The 16286-nt window shown below is 44.1% G+C and overlaps 1 protein-coding gene across 1 annotated transcript; it reads left to right on the forward strand.

The window, feature by feature from the left end:
- Positions 1–14005: 14005 nt before the first annotated feature.
- Positions 14006–14941, forward strand: LOC123348892 (olfactory receptor 51G2-like). Its single transcript, XM_044986585.1, has one exon. It carries the CDS (start codon positions 14006–14008, stop codon positions 14939–14941), a length of 936 nt encoding a protein of 311 aa, XP_044842520.1.
- Positions 14942–16286: the final 1345 nt, after the last annotated feature.

Consider the following 16286-nt stretch of genomic DNA (forward strand, 5'->3'; position numbering starts at 1 on the left):
CCTCTCTGCCGTGCAGGAGGGAGCTCTGCTGGCACAGCAAAGAATCCAGCCAGGCCTGTCACCACTCAGGGGACTAGTAGTCTGGTTCTGTGCTCCAGACACTGCTCTGTGGCTCAGGACTGCTGGGTTTGATTCTCTTTCCATGTGTCACCGTGGCCAAGCCATTGGCTGTCCCTGAGCCTCTGCACAGGTGGATAATAGCCCTGCCCTGCCTCACAGCGGTGGCGGGAGGATAAATACACTCGAGGTGCTCAGGTACTCTGAGGCTCTAAGATCAGGGCTGTGTCTGGGTTCCACAGAGCAACACCTCTGACATTGGTCTATAAAAGGCCTCTTACAACAGCCTCCTGTGACAGCTGCTTCTGGGAAGCCCCATGACTCCAGCGCCTTAGTGTCTGTGGCAGATGTGGGGGTGCTCAGGGGTGACAGTGTGGGGTAGGTAGTGGATTTCTGAGGGGAGCGATTGAGTGCCACAGGGACACCAGGAGTTTCAGCACAGTCACCCTATCCGTATTTGCAACCCATTGAGACTTAATGAGTCTAACTGCAAAACAGTGGAGTAAGTGTCACAGGGGCCTCATCTTAGACATTTGGCTGGGAGAAAGCTTTCTCAGGGCAAAGGTCATTTTCACACCTTGGTTCTGTAACATGGACATGGCTGAGCACTGTGGTAGCTGGACCCAGGCTCACACAGGTTTCAGCACAGGCTGCTTCCACAAGAAATGGCCCAAAAGATGGGAAGATGCTCTCAGAGACACAGGAAAACTAGGCCGGGTCCCGAGAGCTCCTTGGCTTCCCAAAAGAATGTAAGTTGGGCCAGTTCTGTTCCTCTATCTCCAGAGCAAAAGCTGTCTAACTCGGCTCTTAAAACAGAACAAGCCCTCCCTTCACAGCCCTCCCGATATCTGTAAACACTCATCCCCAGCCCACCCCTTCGCCTTAAAGTAGTCATAAATAGTTCATGTAATGAAAGCGGTTTAATGCGCATTTTCTGTTCCTGTCACTGTCATGTTCAGTGCGTTCTCTGTCTCTAAAACAACGTTTATCTCTGTAAAAACAAAATAAATGCAAATAAAATAATGAGGTATATAATTGGTTGCTGTAACCCCACACCTTTAAAACTGCTTGTCAGTCTTCCCGGTACCGTAAATAAGGCCCCCCGTCCCCACTATTGTCTGTGCCTGCCAGATTCCTGGGGAAAAGAATCTCTTTGGTTCACTGTTCTATGCTTGTATTTGAAGTGTTTGCTGTAGGAAACACATAAGGGATATTTGGCCAACATATTGTGTAGGGACAATTCAAGTAATTGAGGACACTTAACTAGCAATGGACTTTGGGAGACCCTAATCCACATCTGAACTGTCCTGGGAACGTTCAAACTAACATGTGTGGAAGCAGGGAAAGCTTCAATAAGGATTTGAAGCGGATTTTAATGCGTGTCAGTCAGTTAGCAAGAGTCAGGCCATACTGTAACCCTAATGACGTGAGACTTGTAGGAGCAAAGATAGTGCGAGGCGACAGGACAAGAACTGTGTACAAAGTTATTACGACCTTGCAATCACTAACCAAAATGCAGGCTTGCTTTTCTTAAGAGAGAGACAAATAAGATAAGCCTTTCTGCTATGTATAAACAAAATGTATTTGTTGCTTTTTACTGTCTCCATGATTGCTAGAAATTGTCTGTAACAAAGGTATAAAGGCTTGATGTAATTGTTTACCAGTTGAGAGACCTGTCCAGGACTGGGGCGACCCTGTGTCCTATGGCACTCTCTCCCTCCATTGTAATTACTGGAGAAATAATAAAGTATTTGATTTTGCTGCACCCAAACAAAAAGCGAGAACTGAGTTTTTCTTTGACAATTTGGGGGCTTGTCCGGGATGGCAACGCCCACGGACCCACAGACGGCTACTACGGATCATTCCCCTTCGAACCCCATGGCGCCACATGAGAGGTATGAGACCTTTTGAAATCTCTATTGGGGTATCGGAGGAGGACTTTCTGTGAGGACGTCTGTCTCTGTTGGGCTCACGCCATCTGAACTTATTGACTGTGCAGCAGGATCAGATGCAAAGTGGTATTGGGGAGAGGCCCCAATAAGGTTACTGGGAACTGCTGATTTGGCCAAGGAAATGCATAAGGTAATGCATAAGGTAATGCATAGGTAAATGCATTAGAATGCACCGGTGCTGAGGGGTTTTTACCGCCTCAAGAGGGGTTGTCATACCGCCTCATGGTATTGGTCCGGACCAGGTAAAGATGCATCGTGGTTAAAAAAAAAAAAAAATTAAAAAGAGATAAAAAGGTTAAAAAAGGGTTAAAAAGGAAGAAAAGAGGCCTTGGGGTGTGTGTGTGTGTACACCAGTGTGAGTGATCGTTATCGGAAGACGCCCGGAGTACCCTGTGAAGCGGAAGCTAATGATCAGGACTGCGCTAACGCAAGCCCGGTAACTAGTGGATCTTTAGGCGATCCGACCCACGGTGGGCTGACTCAGCCTGGCATAGTCCGGCGAGGAAGCTGCCTGGGTCTAGGAGTGTGTGAACCCATCTTCCCTCCCCTTTCCCTTCTGTGTGGGCTACTGACAATCTGTTCGTCTCACTGGATGCAATTAGAGTACGCGGCGCCGTCTCCCAGAGACTAGCCGACGCTCTTTGCTGAAGGGAGGTGTAGGAGAGTCGTAGTCTTCTTTGTGAGTCTCTCCTGTGTGAGTGCCCTGTAGGGAAAGATCCTTAGTTTCTGAGCCGCTAGCGCGGACAGGGCACCCTCTCTCTGTGTGTAAGGGGAAAATGGGTAAGGGACTGTCTAAACATTCCACCTTACCCCCTAAGGGTACCCCAGCATATTACATGTACGTACATTATGGTCCTAAAACCTGCAGGTATTTAGCGAATTGGAATCTTCACACGCGTGAAAATTCATTTAAACAATGCCCATTAGAAGGTACCTTCAATCTAGATAAGATCATATATCTCAGAGGAGCTTTTAATCACCAGAGAAAAGCCTCTGACACAGTGTGAGCAATTTGTCTAGGAACGGGTTAATTTGAAATTCGGCTTCGCCCAGAGATAGGAGAAGTTGTTTTGTGTTCAAGGTCAAGAATCAGTGCGGACTATGCTAAATGCAAAGAAAAACTGCTTTCAGCCCCAGCTGCTTGTGGAAAATAGAGACAGAGGCAAACCAAAGGCAGTACAAGTTACAAAATTGGAATTATATTTGCAAAGCTTAACTTTCCAGTGGGACATGTGTGAGTATTAAAGTGGCTTAAGGCTTGGGGCATTCATATTTTTCCTGTGTGAGGTGGGAGCATTCCCAACACTCTTCATTGTTGTTTTATTATTTTTAATGAAGCTTTAAAATTTGATTATATGCAGTGTCAGTCTGATTACCTGACATGAGGGATAAATTAGTAACAGGAATTGGTGAGCAATTATGTCTGGGGGAGCCCTGCAGAATTTACACCATCTATCTCTTTTACCCTTGTTATTTTATGTTTGTTTTGTTTGGTGCTGTTGGTGTTATTTGTTAAGAATAGCATGATTAAAGGTGAGCCCTAATAGAATAAGGAGACACTATCTGGTTTTGTTCTGTTTTGTTTTACCGGTTACTGTTGTTTTTCTGCTCTGTTCATTTGGGCGTTGGGTGTGTGAGCGGAACTGAACTTCTCGTTCGTAATTCCTCAGGGTGGAAGCTATGTGTGCGATGAAGCTCTGAGGTTGTATTGAGATCTTTCTGTCCCGCCCCCTGTAACGGACAATGTAATAGAAGTAGAAAAATCTGGCTTAGACTGTAATTTTCTCTGCTCTCTGTGTAATTTTCTTTTCTGTTTAAGTGTCAGCAGACAAATGGGTGGGTCTCTGGGTAAACCCCCTAAAGGGGTTTGGATTATGTGTTAAGTAAATGACCTTTACCCAATGGCCATGTATTTTTGCCCAGGTGGCAAGCCTTACTAGGGAGGACTCGAGTAGTTTTGGGAGTAAAAATGTTTTGGGGAAAAAACCAGTAGGGTGGGGCTAGTTGAGAAGCTCACCCTCCTAGCTAAACTGGTAGTGGAGCAAATTGGTGCCAAATGGAAGGGACGGCTCAGCGAGAAAAAAGGATGGGGCCCAGGCGGGCAGGCAACAGACAAAGAGAACAGTTTTTGGTGTCTTTGAAATGTTTGTAAATAAATTCAGGCAAAGAAATTATTAGATTGCAATCATTTGGCTATGAACAATTTTGTTAAATCAGTTGAAGAATGTATACAGTGCTATGTAATGAAAATTTTATTAGGCTCTACAGGCACTATAAGTGGTGATGTTTTCTTTCAGTGTTTAAAAGCAGGAGTTAAAAGTAAAAAAAGCAAGCCAGAAAGCATCTGTGTTAATGCAAGTTAACTAACTGATAAGGTAGAGGCCGCTGAACCAGGGCTGTCTAAGAAACACATACGAGAAAATATGGGGTAATTCCTCTGTTTTGCCTAGAATCAACAAGAGTATTTGTATATTTTAAGTATTTAACTGCCCAGAAGGGGTGGACCTCTGTTTTTGTCTTTCAGATAATCAAGGAAAACTAATGCCAGCTGCACAACATTCAACGTACCTTGATTTACTGGCACAGTAAAAAATTATGTTGTGTGTTCTATGTTCTGTCTTGTGGTGTTTGTCTCGTGGACAGAATTGTTGTTTAATATTTTCATGGGATGGTCTGATTTGAAATCAAGTGGCAGTGTTAAATTGAGATGCAGATACTTGTTTTGTTCTAATTAGAATACAAAGTGTTTGGATATATCAGAAAAATGTGATATACTAAAGTCTAATACATTTTCTTAAGTAAGAGAAAGAAACTTTATTAGCCAAATCTTTTAATTAAGAGTGGTTATTAAAATTTGCATACTAACAGTCTTTAAAAGCAAGGACATGGAAAGTTAACCCACTCCCCATATTGTACATGGGATCCTTCTGGCTACCTTAGATTTCTAGCCAGAGGGCTGGGGATGGTGGAAAGCTATTGGACTAGAGGTTGTATTGAATGAACTCATCAAAGTGGGTGTGCTTGTCCTGGCTTGTTGTTCCAAAGTTCTGTAATAAGGTTATTTTAGTGAAAGGGTATATGTGGCATACATTGAATAATAAGACTAATGTACTGTATAACAGTAATGTTTATGTGTTCATGGTATAAAAGAAGGTGTATAAGTAAAGGGTAAAAGTTTCCTTTGTATGTTAACGGAAAAAAAAAAAAGCCAAGAAGGGAGGAAAAAGAGAATAGCTAACATGCTCAGTCTAGGAAAGGGGGGATGGTTGCTGCAGTTAAACGAGGTTGGTGTGCAGCGGGCAGCCCACCCTCCTCCTTGGGGACCTTTTGTAAATATTCAGATTGATTTTATTTCAATGTCTAAATGTTGTGGTTATGGATATGTATTAGTTTTAGTTGATGTATTTACCAATTGGGTTGAAGCTTTTCCCTGCAGGAAAGCAGATGTCAGGACTGTTGTGAAATTTTGCTTCAAGATTTTGTGCCACGTTTTGGCATCCCTGTGAGTATCAACAGTGATCGTGGAACTCATTTTACTGGACAGATTGTAAAGGAGTTATGTGCAGCTCACTGCCCTCACCACCCACAGTCTGCTGGGACAGTGGAATGCCAGAACGGGATTTTAAAAAATAAACTGGCCAAGATTTGTGCTGAAACAAACTTAAAGTGGCCAGATGCCCTTCCTTTGGCACTGATGAGTATGAGAGCCATTCCCAATCGAAAGACTGGACTCAGCCCTCATGCAATTTTGACAGGACGCCCAATGTGACTACCAGCTGCACCCCCACTAACCCCAGCTCAGATGGACATTCATTTGATGGATAACATAATGCTTAAGTATTGTCAGGCACTAATGAAATGTGTTAAGTCTTTTTATACACAGGTGAAGGAAGCACTACCGAAGGATCCTGTGCAACCATGCCACTCCTTGAAACCAGAAGACTGGGTCTACATAAAGATCCATCAACGAAAGACTGCCTTGGCTCCATGCTGGAAAGGCCCTTTCCAAGTCCTGCTGTCTACCAACACTGCTGTGAGGTGCCAAAGACTGACTGCTTGGACCCAGGATTCTCACTGCAAAAAGACCCCTCCACATCGGAAGAATTTTCCTACTGATGATTAGCCTATTTCTTCTTCTAGCTCTACTGTGCTTCTGGACAGCAGGGAAAAAGGACAAGGTGACGTACTAGCAACCTCTCCCTTGTCCACTGACAGACCAACTGTGCCTTTAGACTTTTCTAGAAAAAGCAAAGCTATTACAGGGTGATATGTGCTGGCAACCTCTCCCCTGCAGGATGCTAAACCACAATTGTTTTGGGAAAGAAGAAGAAACACTCACTCCACTGACATTGCCAAAGTCCAGGAATTCCTGACTAGAAAGGACATTGAGAACTGACCCTGGTGAAGAAGCAAAGAATTATACACTGGCAGGAAGAAATTTGTGGAACCCATGCTTGGGAATGTGGTATTAATTGGATTTTGGGGTTTAATCTACAGGCTGCGCCCTGTGTTTTGGATAAATCCTTCAGTATGTAATAACATTGTCCTTATCAGGTTTTCAAATCACTTCTACATACCCAGATTGCTCACAAGGGGCTGCCATTAGATTAGCACAACAGAGGGCCTGGGTTATTTCCTCTGGAAAGAAAGAGAATTGAGCAGCTCCCTGTGGGCTAGGGCCAATATCTTACAAGCCAAGAACATGATAAGAAATTGGGCCAACTGGAAAAGGCTACTAGCCTTATTCTTGAAACTCAGCTATCTTAAGTACAGGCTGGAGTTGGTGAATTACATGTCATTTCCACCCTTAGTTCTATGACCCAGAAGTTACTGACAGAGATGGTATTGAATATCACTGAGGCTGGGAAGGCATTGCAGTGGGATCTAGACCGGACTTGGCCCACTGCCCTTACAGACGCTTCAGGAGTACCATCTGATCTGTGGTCATGGAGACATACTTGGACACTTTCTGAATGGAAGTGTGGACATTCACAATGCTCCTTCCAAGCATATGGACTGGTTAGGGTGGGTGTGGGCTCCCACATACTGAATCCTGCTGGGTCCATGGGGAGGATGCCTGTGGGACTGTCATTGTTTACCGAGACATCTGGGAAATTAGACCACCTGGTATATCCAACTGATTTCTAGACAGTACCCCTAAAATAACACCTGACATTTTGGATAAGAATAAAGAGTCAATGGACATTTTGGCCGTTAGAACCACCACAGCTCAGTGTATCTATAAACTGAAGCCAGGGGAAGTTGTCACTGTTTATGACAATATTTGTTGAGAGGGTGGAGGTCAAGGAACTACCCTGACGGGACACCCACTTTTTCAAGCTACTGATAGCTGTGTGTACGTTAATGCCACCACTTTACAAGATATACATATTGATCTTACCACTGCTGCAGGCAATCATATCATTTCCTGGCCTGCAGATAGAATGTTGCAAGTAGCTCTCAGATTTCATGTATATTTTAATTGGACTAGAGTAGTGCTTGATCGGTTTCAAAATTTGCTTTCATTATTACCAGAGGTTCGAAGAATCTCTGAATTGCAAGGGCAAATTCATATGCTTCGGAATATATATATCATGCTGAACAGAATGCCTTTTATACAGCTTATAGAGTGTCTACTTTATGTATTAAGTATGATGTATTGTGCTTTGTGACCAAAACTGTACAACAACCCCATTATTTTATTCCTATGGGAATGTTATTGTTTGTAGTGTTGTTAGTTAGTTTAGGATTATGTTGTTGTTGTAAAAGACGTAATGATAGTAATAATACCTTTCATGTTCATGCTAATCATGCATTGTCATTACATCCCATGAAAACCCCTACGGTTGACATATCTGCTGTAGAATCTGAAATATGCAAATGGAGATTTGAAAATATTTGTTGTACTAGAAGTACAAAAGGGGGGAGTGTGGAAGCAGGGAAAGCTTCAATAAGGATTTGAAGTGGATTTTAATGCGTGTCAGTCAGTTAGCAAGAGTCAGGCCATACTGTAACCCTAATGACGTGAGACTTGTAGGAGCAAAGATAGTGCGAGGCGACAGGACAAGAACTGTGTACAAAGTTATTACGACCTTGCAATCACTAACCAAAATGCAGGCTTGCTTTTCTTAAGAGAGAGACAAATAAGATAAGCCTTTCTGCTATGTATAAACAAAATGTATTTGTTGCTTTTTACTCTTTCCATGATGGCTAGAAATTGTCTGTAACAAAGGTATAAAGGCTTGATGTAATTGTTTACCAGTTGAGAGACCTGTCCAGGACTGGGGCGACCCTGTGTCCTATGGCACTCTCTCCCTCCATTGTAATTACTGGAGAAATAATAAAGTATTTGATTTTGCTGCACCCAAACAAAAAGCGAGAACTGAGTTTTTCTTCGACACATGTAACAATGATTTCGGCCTTCAAAAAGCTGAATCGTTCATGGACATGTGACCATGTCACCTGGTACTGGAATCCATCTTTAACCTGGTGCTTTTTCATTTAGAAGGAGGGGTGGGAACCCAGAGAGAGACAAAGGATTCTCGCCTTGTGCCAAAGCTAGAAAATGGGGTGGAATGGAACAAAGGCCCCAGTCATGTGGATTCCTCTGCTTTTCACCTAAGATGTCTGCTGGAACTAAGAAGGACTATACCAGGGGAAAGAACTGGTCCCACACTGGGAAGGAGTCTAGTCTGTGAAAAAAGCTTATTGGAACATCTCTGAGGGTGAGATATACCTGTATTAAGTTTCTTAATGTATTAAACTTAGACTTGTGTGTTTTGTTTTATTTTGCTGGTAACTTACTTTGTTCTGTCTGTTACTACTGATGAATCTGTGCTAGCAGGGAGCTGGAGAGGGTCCTAGAGCAGGTGTGGAGGCCCAGAGATTGTGGGTGGGGGGCCTAGATACCAGTGGATCACTGAGATCTGTGCATAACTTTGGGGATCCCTGGATCCTTCATACCCCTTTTCATTCCTCGGGGAGAAGGGAAAGGACCCCACCCTCTGGAACAATCTGAGGGAAATTACCATGTAGGGAGCCTTGTGGAATCTCCCTTCCCTGGTCTGCATGCTGGGTTTGTAATGCAGGACAGGGGGCTGCTGGGGAGAAATCCGGTGCTATGTTGTTATTATTATTATTATATTATATTTTATTTCAGCAAGATCACAGCTGTGACAGCATCATCGTTACCTCTCGGCTGCCTTTGAGGTAGCCATGTGACTAATCGGAACCATACGAACAGTGATAACAAGCCCGGATTCCAGGAATAGAGCCTGCAGAATGGCTGGCGCTACATTCCAGTTGAGTAGCATCAGCACACATCCCCTGTGATTTGATGTCCTGCAATTGGCCATTGGCCATGAGAGGAGTTAAAGCTGGTGCACACAAGCCAAGCATCTCAGGTTCCCTGATGGCCAAGTGGCCCCCAAGGGAATGTGCAAACATGCTTCATATAAACAGTTGCCTCCCTGTCTGAACAGACACTGCCTGCTTCCTGTGCAACTTCTCTGATAACTCCTTGTCCTTTACGGTGAAGACGTCTAGTGTCAGTGGCTCCACATCAAGCAGGAATTGGGTACGTTCGTAGGTTTCACTGTCTTTAAAATGTGAAGTGAACGATAAAGGCTGCAGGCTGGCTTCATTCTGGATCCACTCTGATGGGGACCTGGGCAGGCGAAGGGACTTCAGACTTCTCCAGTGATGTCTGAGCGTGTCAGCCTGAAGAACTTCTCAGCATTGTGAACTCAGCAACGTGGCTGGAGCCCAGAAATAGGCTCTGCCAGCATATAGGTCCGGTGTTGTCTCTCCACCTCCCTGGAGTGGTGACTGAGAGACGGCTTTTCTTGAGCTATTGCTTCTTTTCCAGCAGCCTGCTATTAAAGTAGGAAGAGCCAAACTGGTTTCACCTAATAGGGCCATAGCGTAAATACTCCAATAGTCAACCCAATAGAGCTATACAGTAAACATCCTAAGAACTGGGTTTTACAGAGACATTCATGATGGCAGCTCAGCTCCATGTCTGTCCCAATGTCATTCCCATGTATTATGTATTTTATGAATATAAGACATGGATACTCAAAGAGAGAGAGAGAGAGAGAGAGAGTAATAGACTATGTTTGTGTGTGAAATGAAGTTCCATTTCCATGAATACTCATGCACTTCTTGGAAACTCTCATCGTGCCTGAATAACAGGTGCTGAGGTCACTATGTACTGGAGAGTGAGAACTCAGGGAATGAATCTTTCATATATTAATCCCAATGCCTGTTACCACTCTGGATACAGGCTACAGACTGACAGAACAGAACCTGAGGAGAACCAGACAGCTATTTACCCAAAGTCAGAGGAGTTACTGGACTTTTGTTGGCAGACAAGCAAATGAATGAGGGCTGAGACATTCAATCATTACATGTCCTGAAGAAATCCAGATGGCAAACCCTAAACTGTAAGTCACACTCTAACATGAGAAGGAGAAATCATGTCTAAAAGAAGATCAGAGGGGAAAGAATGAGTTGATATGTGTGTACCAAAGTACAGTTGTGTAAACATTATGCCAAAACTTTTCATTGTAATACAACATTAGAAACAAAATTTTCATGAATATATGTTGAGAGCCAGCTGCAGAGTTGTTGCAATCCTTAAGGCAAGAAGCAGTGGTAACTTTGTGATTAATGTCTTTTATTCTAGAAAGTATTTCAGAAGTTCTCCAAATAGTATTTGAAATAGGTTTGTGCTATTAACGCATTGTTCTGTGAACAGTTGTATGATCCTGTCTCCTGGTAACTGACCAGAAGCTGTTTCTAACACTTACATTCAGGGTCATGAACACAATCCCTCTGCAATACCTGGGCAAGACTTTCCAAAAAGTCCTGAGAGAAAAGAACTGATAGTTTGTGTTTCAGCAAACACTGGAGTTTAGTTTCAGAGTAGCAGCTGTGTTAGTCTGTATCCGCAAAAAGAACAGGAGTACCTGTGGCACCTTAGAGACTTACAAATTTATTTGAGCATAAGCTTTTGTTGGCTACAGCCCATTTCTTCGGATGCATGGAATGGAACATATATTGAGGAGATATATATACACATATAGAGAGCATGAAAATGTGGGAGTTGTCTTACCAACTCTGAGAGGCCAATTAAGTAAAGAAAATAATCTTTTGAAGTGATAATCAAGATAGCCCAGTACAGACAGTTTGATAAGAAGTATGAGAATACTTACAAGGGGAGATAGATTCAATGTTTGTAATGGCTCAGCCATTCCCAGTCCCTATTCAAACATAAGGTGATTGTATCTACTTTGCATATCAATTCCAGCCCAGCAGTTTCTCGTTGGAGTCTGTTTTTTAAGCTTTTCAGTTGCAAAATTGCCACCCGCAAGTCTGTCATTGAATGACCAGACAGGTTAAAGTGTTCTCCTACGGGTTTTTTAGTGTTATGATTTCTTATATCAGACTTGTGTCCATTAATTATTTTGCGTAGAGACTGTCTGGTTTGGCCAATGTACATGGCAGAGGGGCATTGCTGGCACATGATGGCATATATAACATTGGTAGATGTGCAGGTGAATGAGCCCCTGATGGCATGGCTGATGTGATTAGGTCTTATGATGATGTCACTTGAATAGATATGTAGACAGAGTTGCCATCGGGCTTTGTTGCAAGGGTAGGTTCCTGGGTTAGTGTTTTGTTCAGTGATGTGTGGTTGCTGGTGAGTATTTACTTCAGGTTAGGGGGTTATCTGTAAGCGAGGACAGGTCTGTCCCCCAAGATCTGTGAGAATGAGGGATCATCTTTCAGGATAGGTTGTAGATCTTTGATGATGTGCTGGAGAGGTTTTAGTTGGGGGCTGAAGGTGACAGCTAGTGGCGATCTGTTATTTTCTTTGTTGGGCCTGTTTTGTAGGAGGTGACTTCTGGGTACTCGTCTGGCTCTGTCAATCTGTTTTTTCACTTCAGCAGGTGGGTATTGTAGTTTTAAGAATGCTTGATAGAGATCTTGTTGGTGCTTGTCTCTGTCTGAGGGATTGGCGCAAATGCAGTTGTATCTTAGAACTTGGCTGTAGACAATGGATCGCGTGGTGTGTCCTGGATGGAAGTTGGAGGCATGTAGGTAAGTATAGCGGTCAGTAGGTTTCCAGTATAGGGTGGTATTTATGTGACCATCGCTTATTAGCACAGTAGTGTCCAGGAAATGGACCGCTTGTGTGGATTGATCTAGGCTGAGGTTGATGGTGGGATGAAATTATTGAAATTAGGGTGGAATTCCACAAGGGCTTCTTTTCCATGGGTCCAGATGATGAAGATGTCATCAATGTAGCACAAGTAGAGCAGGGGCGTTAGGGGACTAGAGCTAAGGAAGCGCTGTTCTAAGTCAGCCATAAAAATATTGGCATACTGTGGGGCCATGTGGTACACATAACAGTCCCGCTGAGTTGAAGGTATATATTGTCCCCAGATGTGAAATAGTTGTGGGTGAGGACAAAGTCACTAAGTTCAGCCACCAGGTTAGCTGTGACATTATTGGGGATAGTTGGCTTGTAGTCCATCTTTGTGTGGAATGTTTGAGTAGAGAGCGTCTACATCCATAGTGGCCAGGATGGTGTTTTCTGGAAGATCACCGATGGATTGTAGTTTCCTCAGGAAGTCAGTGGTGTCTCGAAGATAGCTGGGAGTGCTGGTAGCGTAGGGCCTGAGGAGAGAATCCACATAGCCAGACAATCCTAATGTTAGGGTGCCAATGCACCACAGAGGTACCATAGAGTTTAGGTGCAGGAAAGGGGAGTGTAATAGAGGTTGTATGTAATTTATGCCCATCACCTGTTACACGAGCATGGATAAAGTAACTTGCACACTCAGCTTGATATTAGCGCAAACCTAGTGTTTGCATATTCACACTTTTGTGATGCCATCACTTCCTCTGCCCAACTGAAGTTACTTGCTGTATTACCTTGTAACTTGCTAAAAAACTACCGACCCTTACGTGGGGAGAGGATGCAGATCCTGTGAGGAGGTAGAGAAGCCTGTAGGATGATCAAATTCTCTGGATTCAGTGGACATTAGGCAGGCAAAGCACTTCAGCTTCCCTTGGAGAGATTCTTGTGGGTCAGCGTGTATCACCAGGAGCATTTGGTAAGGGACAGTTAATAGAGCCCGGTTCTGATGGAATTTACAGGTGTAAATCTGGATTGACTCAGTTTAAGTCAATGCAATTGAATTCAGAACCTTGCCCTAAGAATTTATCCCATTTACTGCAAAGACCCAGTGGCCTAATTAGTATTCTCAGAAGTGGTGAAAAATATATAATGAGGCAATGAAACATGTTTATAAAAAGCTTCAATGCAGGACATATAAATACAATGACTGTTTTCACCATGCACTTGCCATGGGTATATCCACATGTGATCATACAATAGGCTACACTCAGAAGTGGAGGGCCAGAAAGGGTGTCTGTGTGAAGGTCACAACTGTAGAATCTCACAGTGCTCAAGTAGACTGTGGAACTCCCAGTCACAATATATCAATGGGGCTAAGAGCTTAGCAGGATTCATAGAGGGACTGGATGTTTATATGGGTAACCAGAAAAACCAATTACATTAGTGAGGATTTAAAAAAAAAAGTCTTGGAAGGACTATAAACTTTCCTGATTTACACCATAAAATATGACTAACTACTGGGTATCGGGGGGAAACATTCCCTAGGAGCAGGTTATCACATAGCTGCCCAATGCAGGGCTTCTATGTGACCTTCCTCTCCAGCATCTGGAATTGGCCACTGGATACTGGGCTAGATGGACTGCATGTTCTATCCAGTCTGGCAATGCCTATACTCCTATTGATGCTGCAAATCCAAGACTATGTATTTCCTGATCTTCCTTAAGCTCCTGGGAGTCTCTCAAGTTACACTTAGATCAGAAAAAATGTCTCGTTATATATCATCTAGTCTCCCGTTCTTTTTTTTTTTAGGAAGTAAATCCCCAAACTCTTTGAAACGGCCCAGTCCATTATGTCAGCTGTCAATGACACCAAATTGAACTCTGCAGTGTTCCTTGTTACTGGGATACCGGGGAAGGAAGACATATATCTCTGGATTTCTATCCCCTTCAGCTTAATGTACATTATTTCGATAGTAGGAAATTCAGTCATTCTGTTCATTATAAAAACAGATCCAAGCCTTCATGAGCCCATGTACATTTTCCTGTCCATGTTGGCAGTCACAGACCTTGGCGTATCGATATCCACCATGCCGACGATACTGGGCGTATACTTGTTTAACTCTAGGGAGATCAGCCTTAATGCTTGTTTTGCCCAGCTGTTCTTCATCCACTTGCTTCAATACATTGAATCCTCTGTGCTCTTGTTGATGGCCTTTGACCGCTTTATTGCGATCTGTAACCCACTGAGATATACTTCCATCTTAACCCTGCCGAGAATAGCCAAGATGGGATTGGTGTTTGTGCTAAGAGGGTTGGCTGTAGCATTACCATTCCCCTTTCTCCTGAAACGGTTCCGTTACTGTCGAGACAATGTCCTCTCCCATTCCTACTGCCTACACCAGGACGTCATGAAGTTGGCTTGTTCGGATATCACAGTCAACAACATCTATGGCTTGTTTACTGCAGTCTCCACGTTGGGGTTGGACTCGCTGCTCATCGTCCTCTCTTATGTGATGATCCTTAAAACAGTGCTGAGCATCGCATCCCATGCAGAGTGCCTCAGGGCCCTGAACACCTGCGTCTCTCACCTCTGCGCCGTCCTGCTCTTCTACATACCAGACATTGGCCTGGTTGTGATACATAGATTTGGGAACAGCTCTTCTCACTTATTTAAGATTCTCCTGGGATATGTCTACCTGCTCGTTCTACCCCTGATAAATCCAATTGTGTACAGTGTGAAAAGCAAACATCTTCGTGCGAGGATAATCAGGGCCTTCGTCAAGTGAAGGGTCAGTTCATCACCCAGCTCCAGCACCTGTGACACAGGAGACAAAAAACATGAGTGACGGCCATTGCCAGCTATTCCATCCTGGTTCCTTTTCCCCTGAGGCTCCTCTTTTTGCCTCACCTCTTCCCCCAAAGTCCCACCTCTACTACTCCCTTTTAACCGAGACTCTTGCTCCCTCTTTCTGGTTGGAAGCCACAGTTGGGCCATGGTAAGAACTGCCCAGAGATTCACAGCATCTGTGAGGTGCCTCAGGCCCTCCACATTTTACCCTGCAGGATGTACAAGCCAGGGAAAGTGGACAGTCCTGAGTTCCTCACATGAGGCTGTGCTCCTGGAGCAGCTCTTACCATGGCCTGACTTGGGCCTGGCTGGGAGGCAGAGCATTTGGGAAAGTGGAGAGGCAGGGGGCAGGGCTTAGTGGGAAGAGATGGGGTACAGGGTGGGGCTTCAAGGGGAGAAAGAGCAATAGGGTATGTGGCAAGTCTGAAACAAATCTCACCCCAGCAAGCAAGACGGTGGGGATATTCCTGAGTAAAGGGAGAAGATGGGGCTGGAGGGTCAGAGACCCTGTGTTTTGGAGAAGACACAATTAATGTTACCCCACAAAGGGGACTCCTCTTTTAAGTATCCCAGGCTGAGAGTAAGTCACTGCAAGGATCTCAGAGGGAAGGTCAGTGTGCCTGCAGGGCCACCTCAGGACAGAAGGAGGCACCCTGGGGTGCCCTTTGTCCTGAGGGACTTGGACAGAGTGTGCTGTGCTCTAGGAAGCTGTCATCAATGGGAGTATGTGGCACACGATTGACATAAACTGTGATTGTATTGATCCTTGTGGCACCAAATCGTGTACAAAGGAGGTCAAGTAAGGTGTCTATGAAAATGTTATGATTTGCTGGTTATGGTTATGCTATCTGTATGCATGTATCATTTTTGTGTTTATAGTTATAAGTATTGGCTCTATACTGTCTGTATTTCAAACTTGTGCTATGCTTCTGGGTGACGCGCCAGACAATTTGGCATCAGCACTGCCTACTCTGCTTTATGGCCCATTGAGGATGATCAGCTGTACAAATGACCCATTGAGAGAAGGCAGACAGACCCTGTGACTCAGGAAGGTATGCAGGGACATGCCTATGGACAGAACTCTAAGACTTCTAATCTATGCGCTGGGCAGCTTGTGTCTGGAACAAAGGAAGCACAGGACGCTTGGCAAGAAACTATAAAAGGCAGCACCATCTTCTCCAGTCCTGCTCCTTACCTCTGGAGGAATTTTGCTACAAACTGAAGCTCTGAACAAAGGACCGAATGACCCATCCCAGCTGTGGATGTTCTCCAGAGACTTGATT

Source organism: Mauremys mutica, chromosome 1, assembly GCF_020497125.1.
Source record: "Mauremys mutica isolate MM-2020 ecotype Southern chromosome 1, ASM2049712v1, whole genome shotgun sequence".
Lineage (NCBI taxonomy): Eukaryota > Metazoa > Chordata > Testudines > Geoemydidae > Mauremys > Mauremys mutica.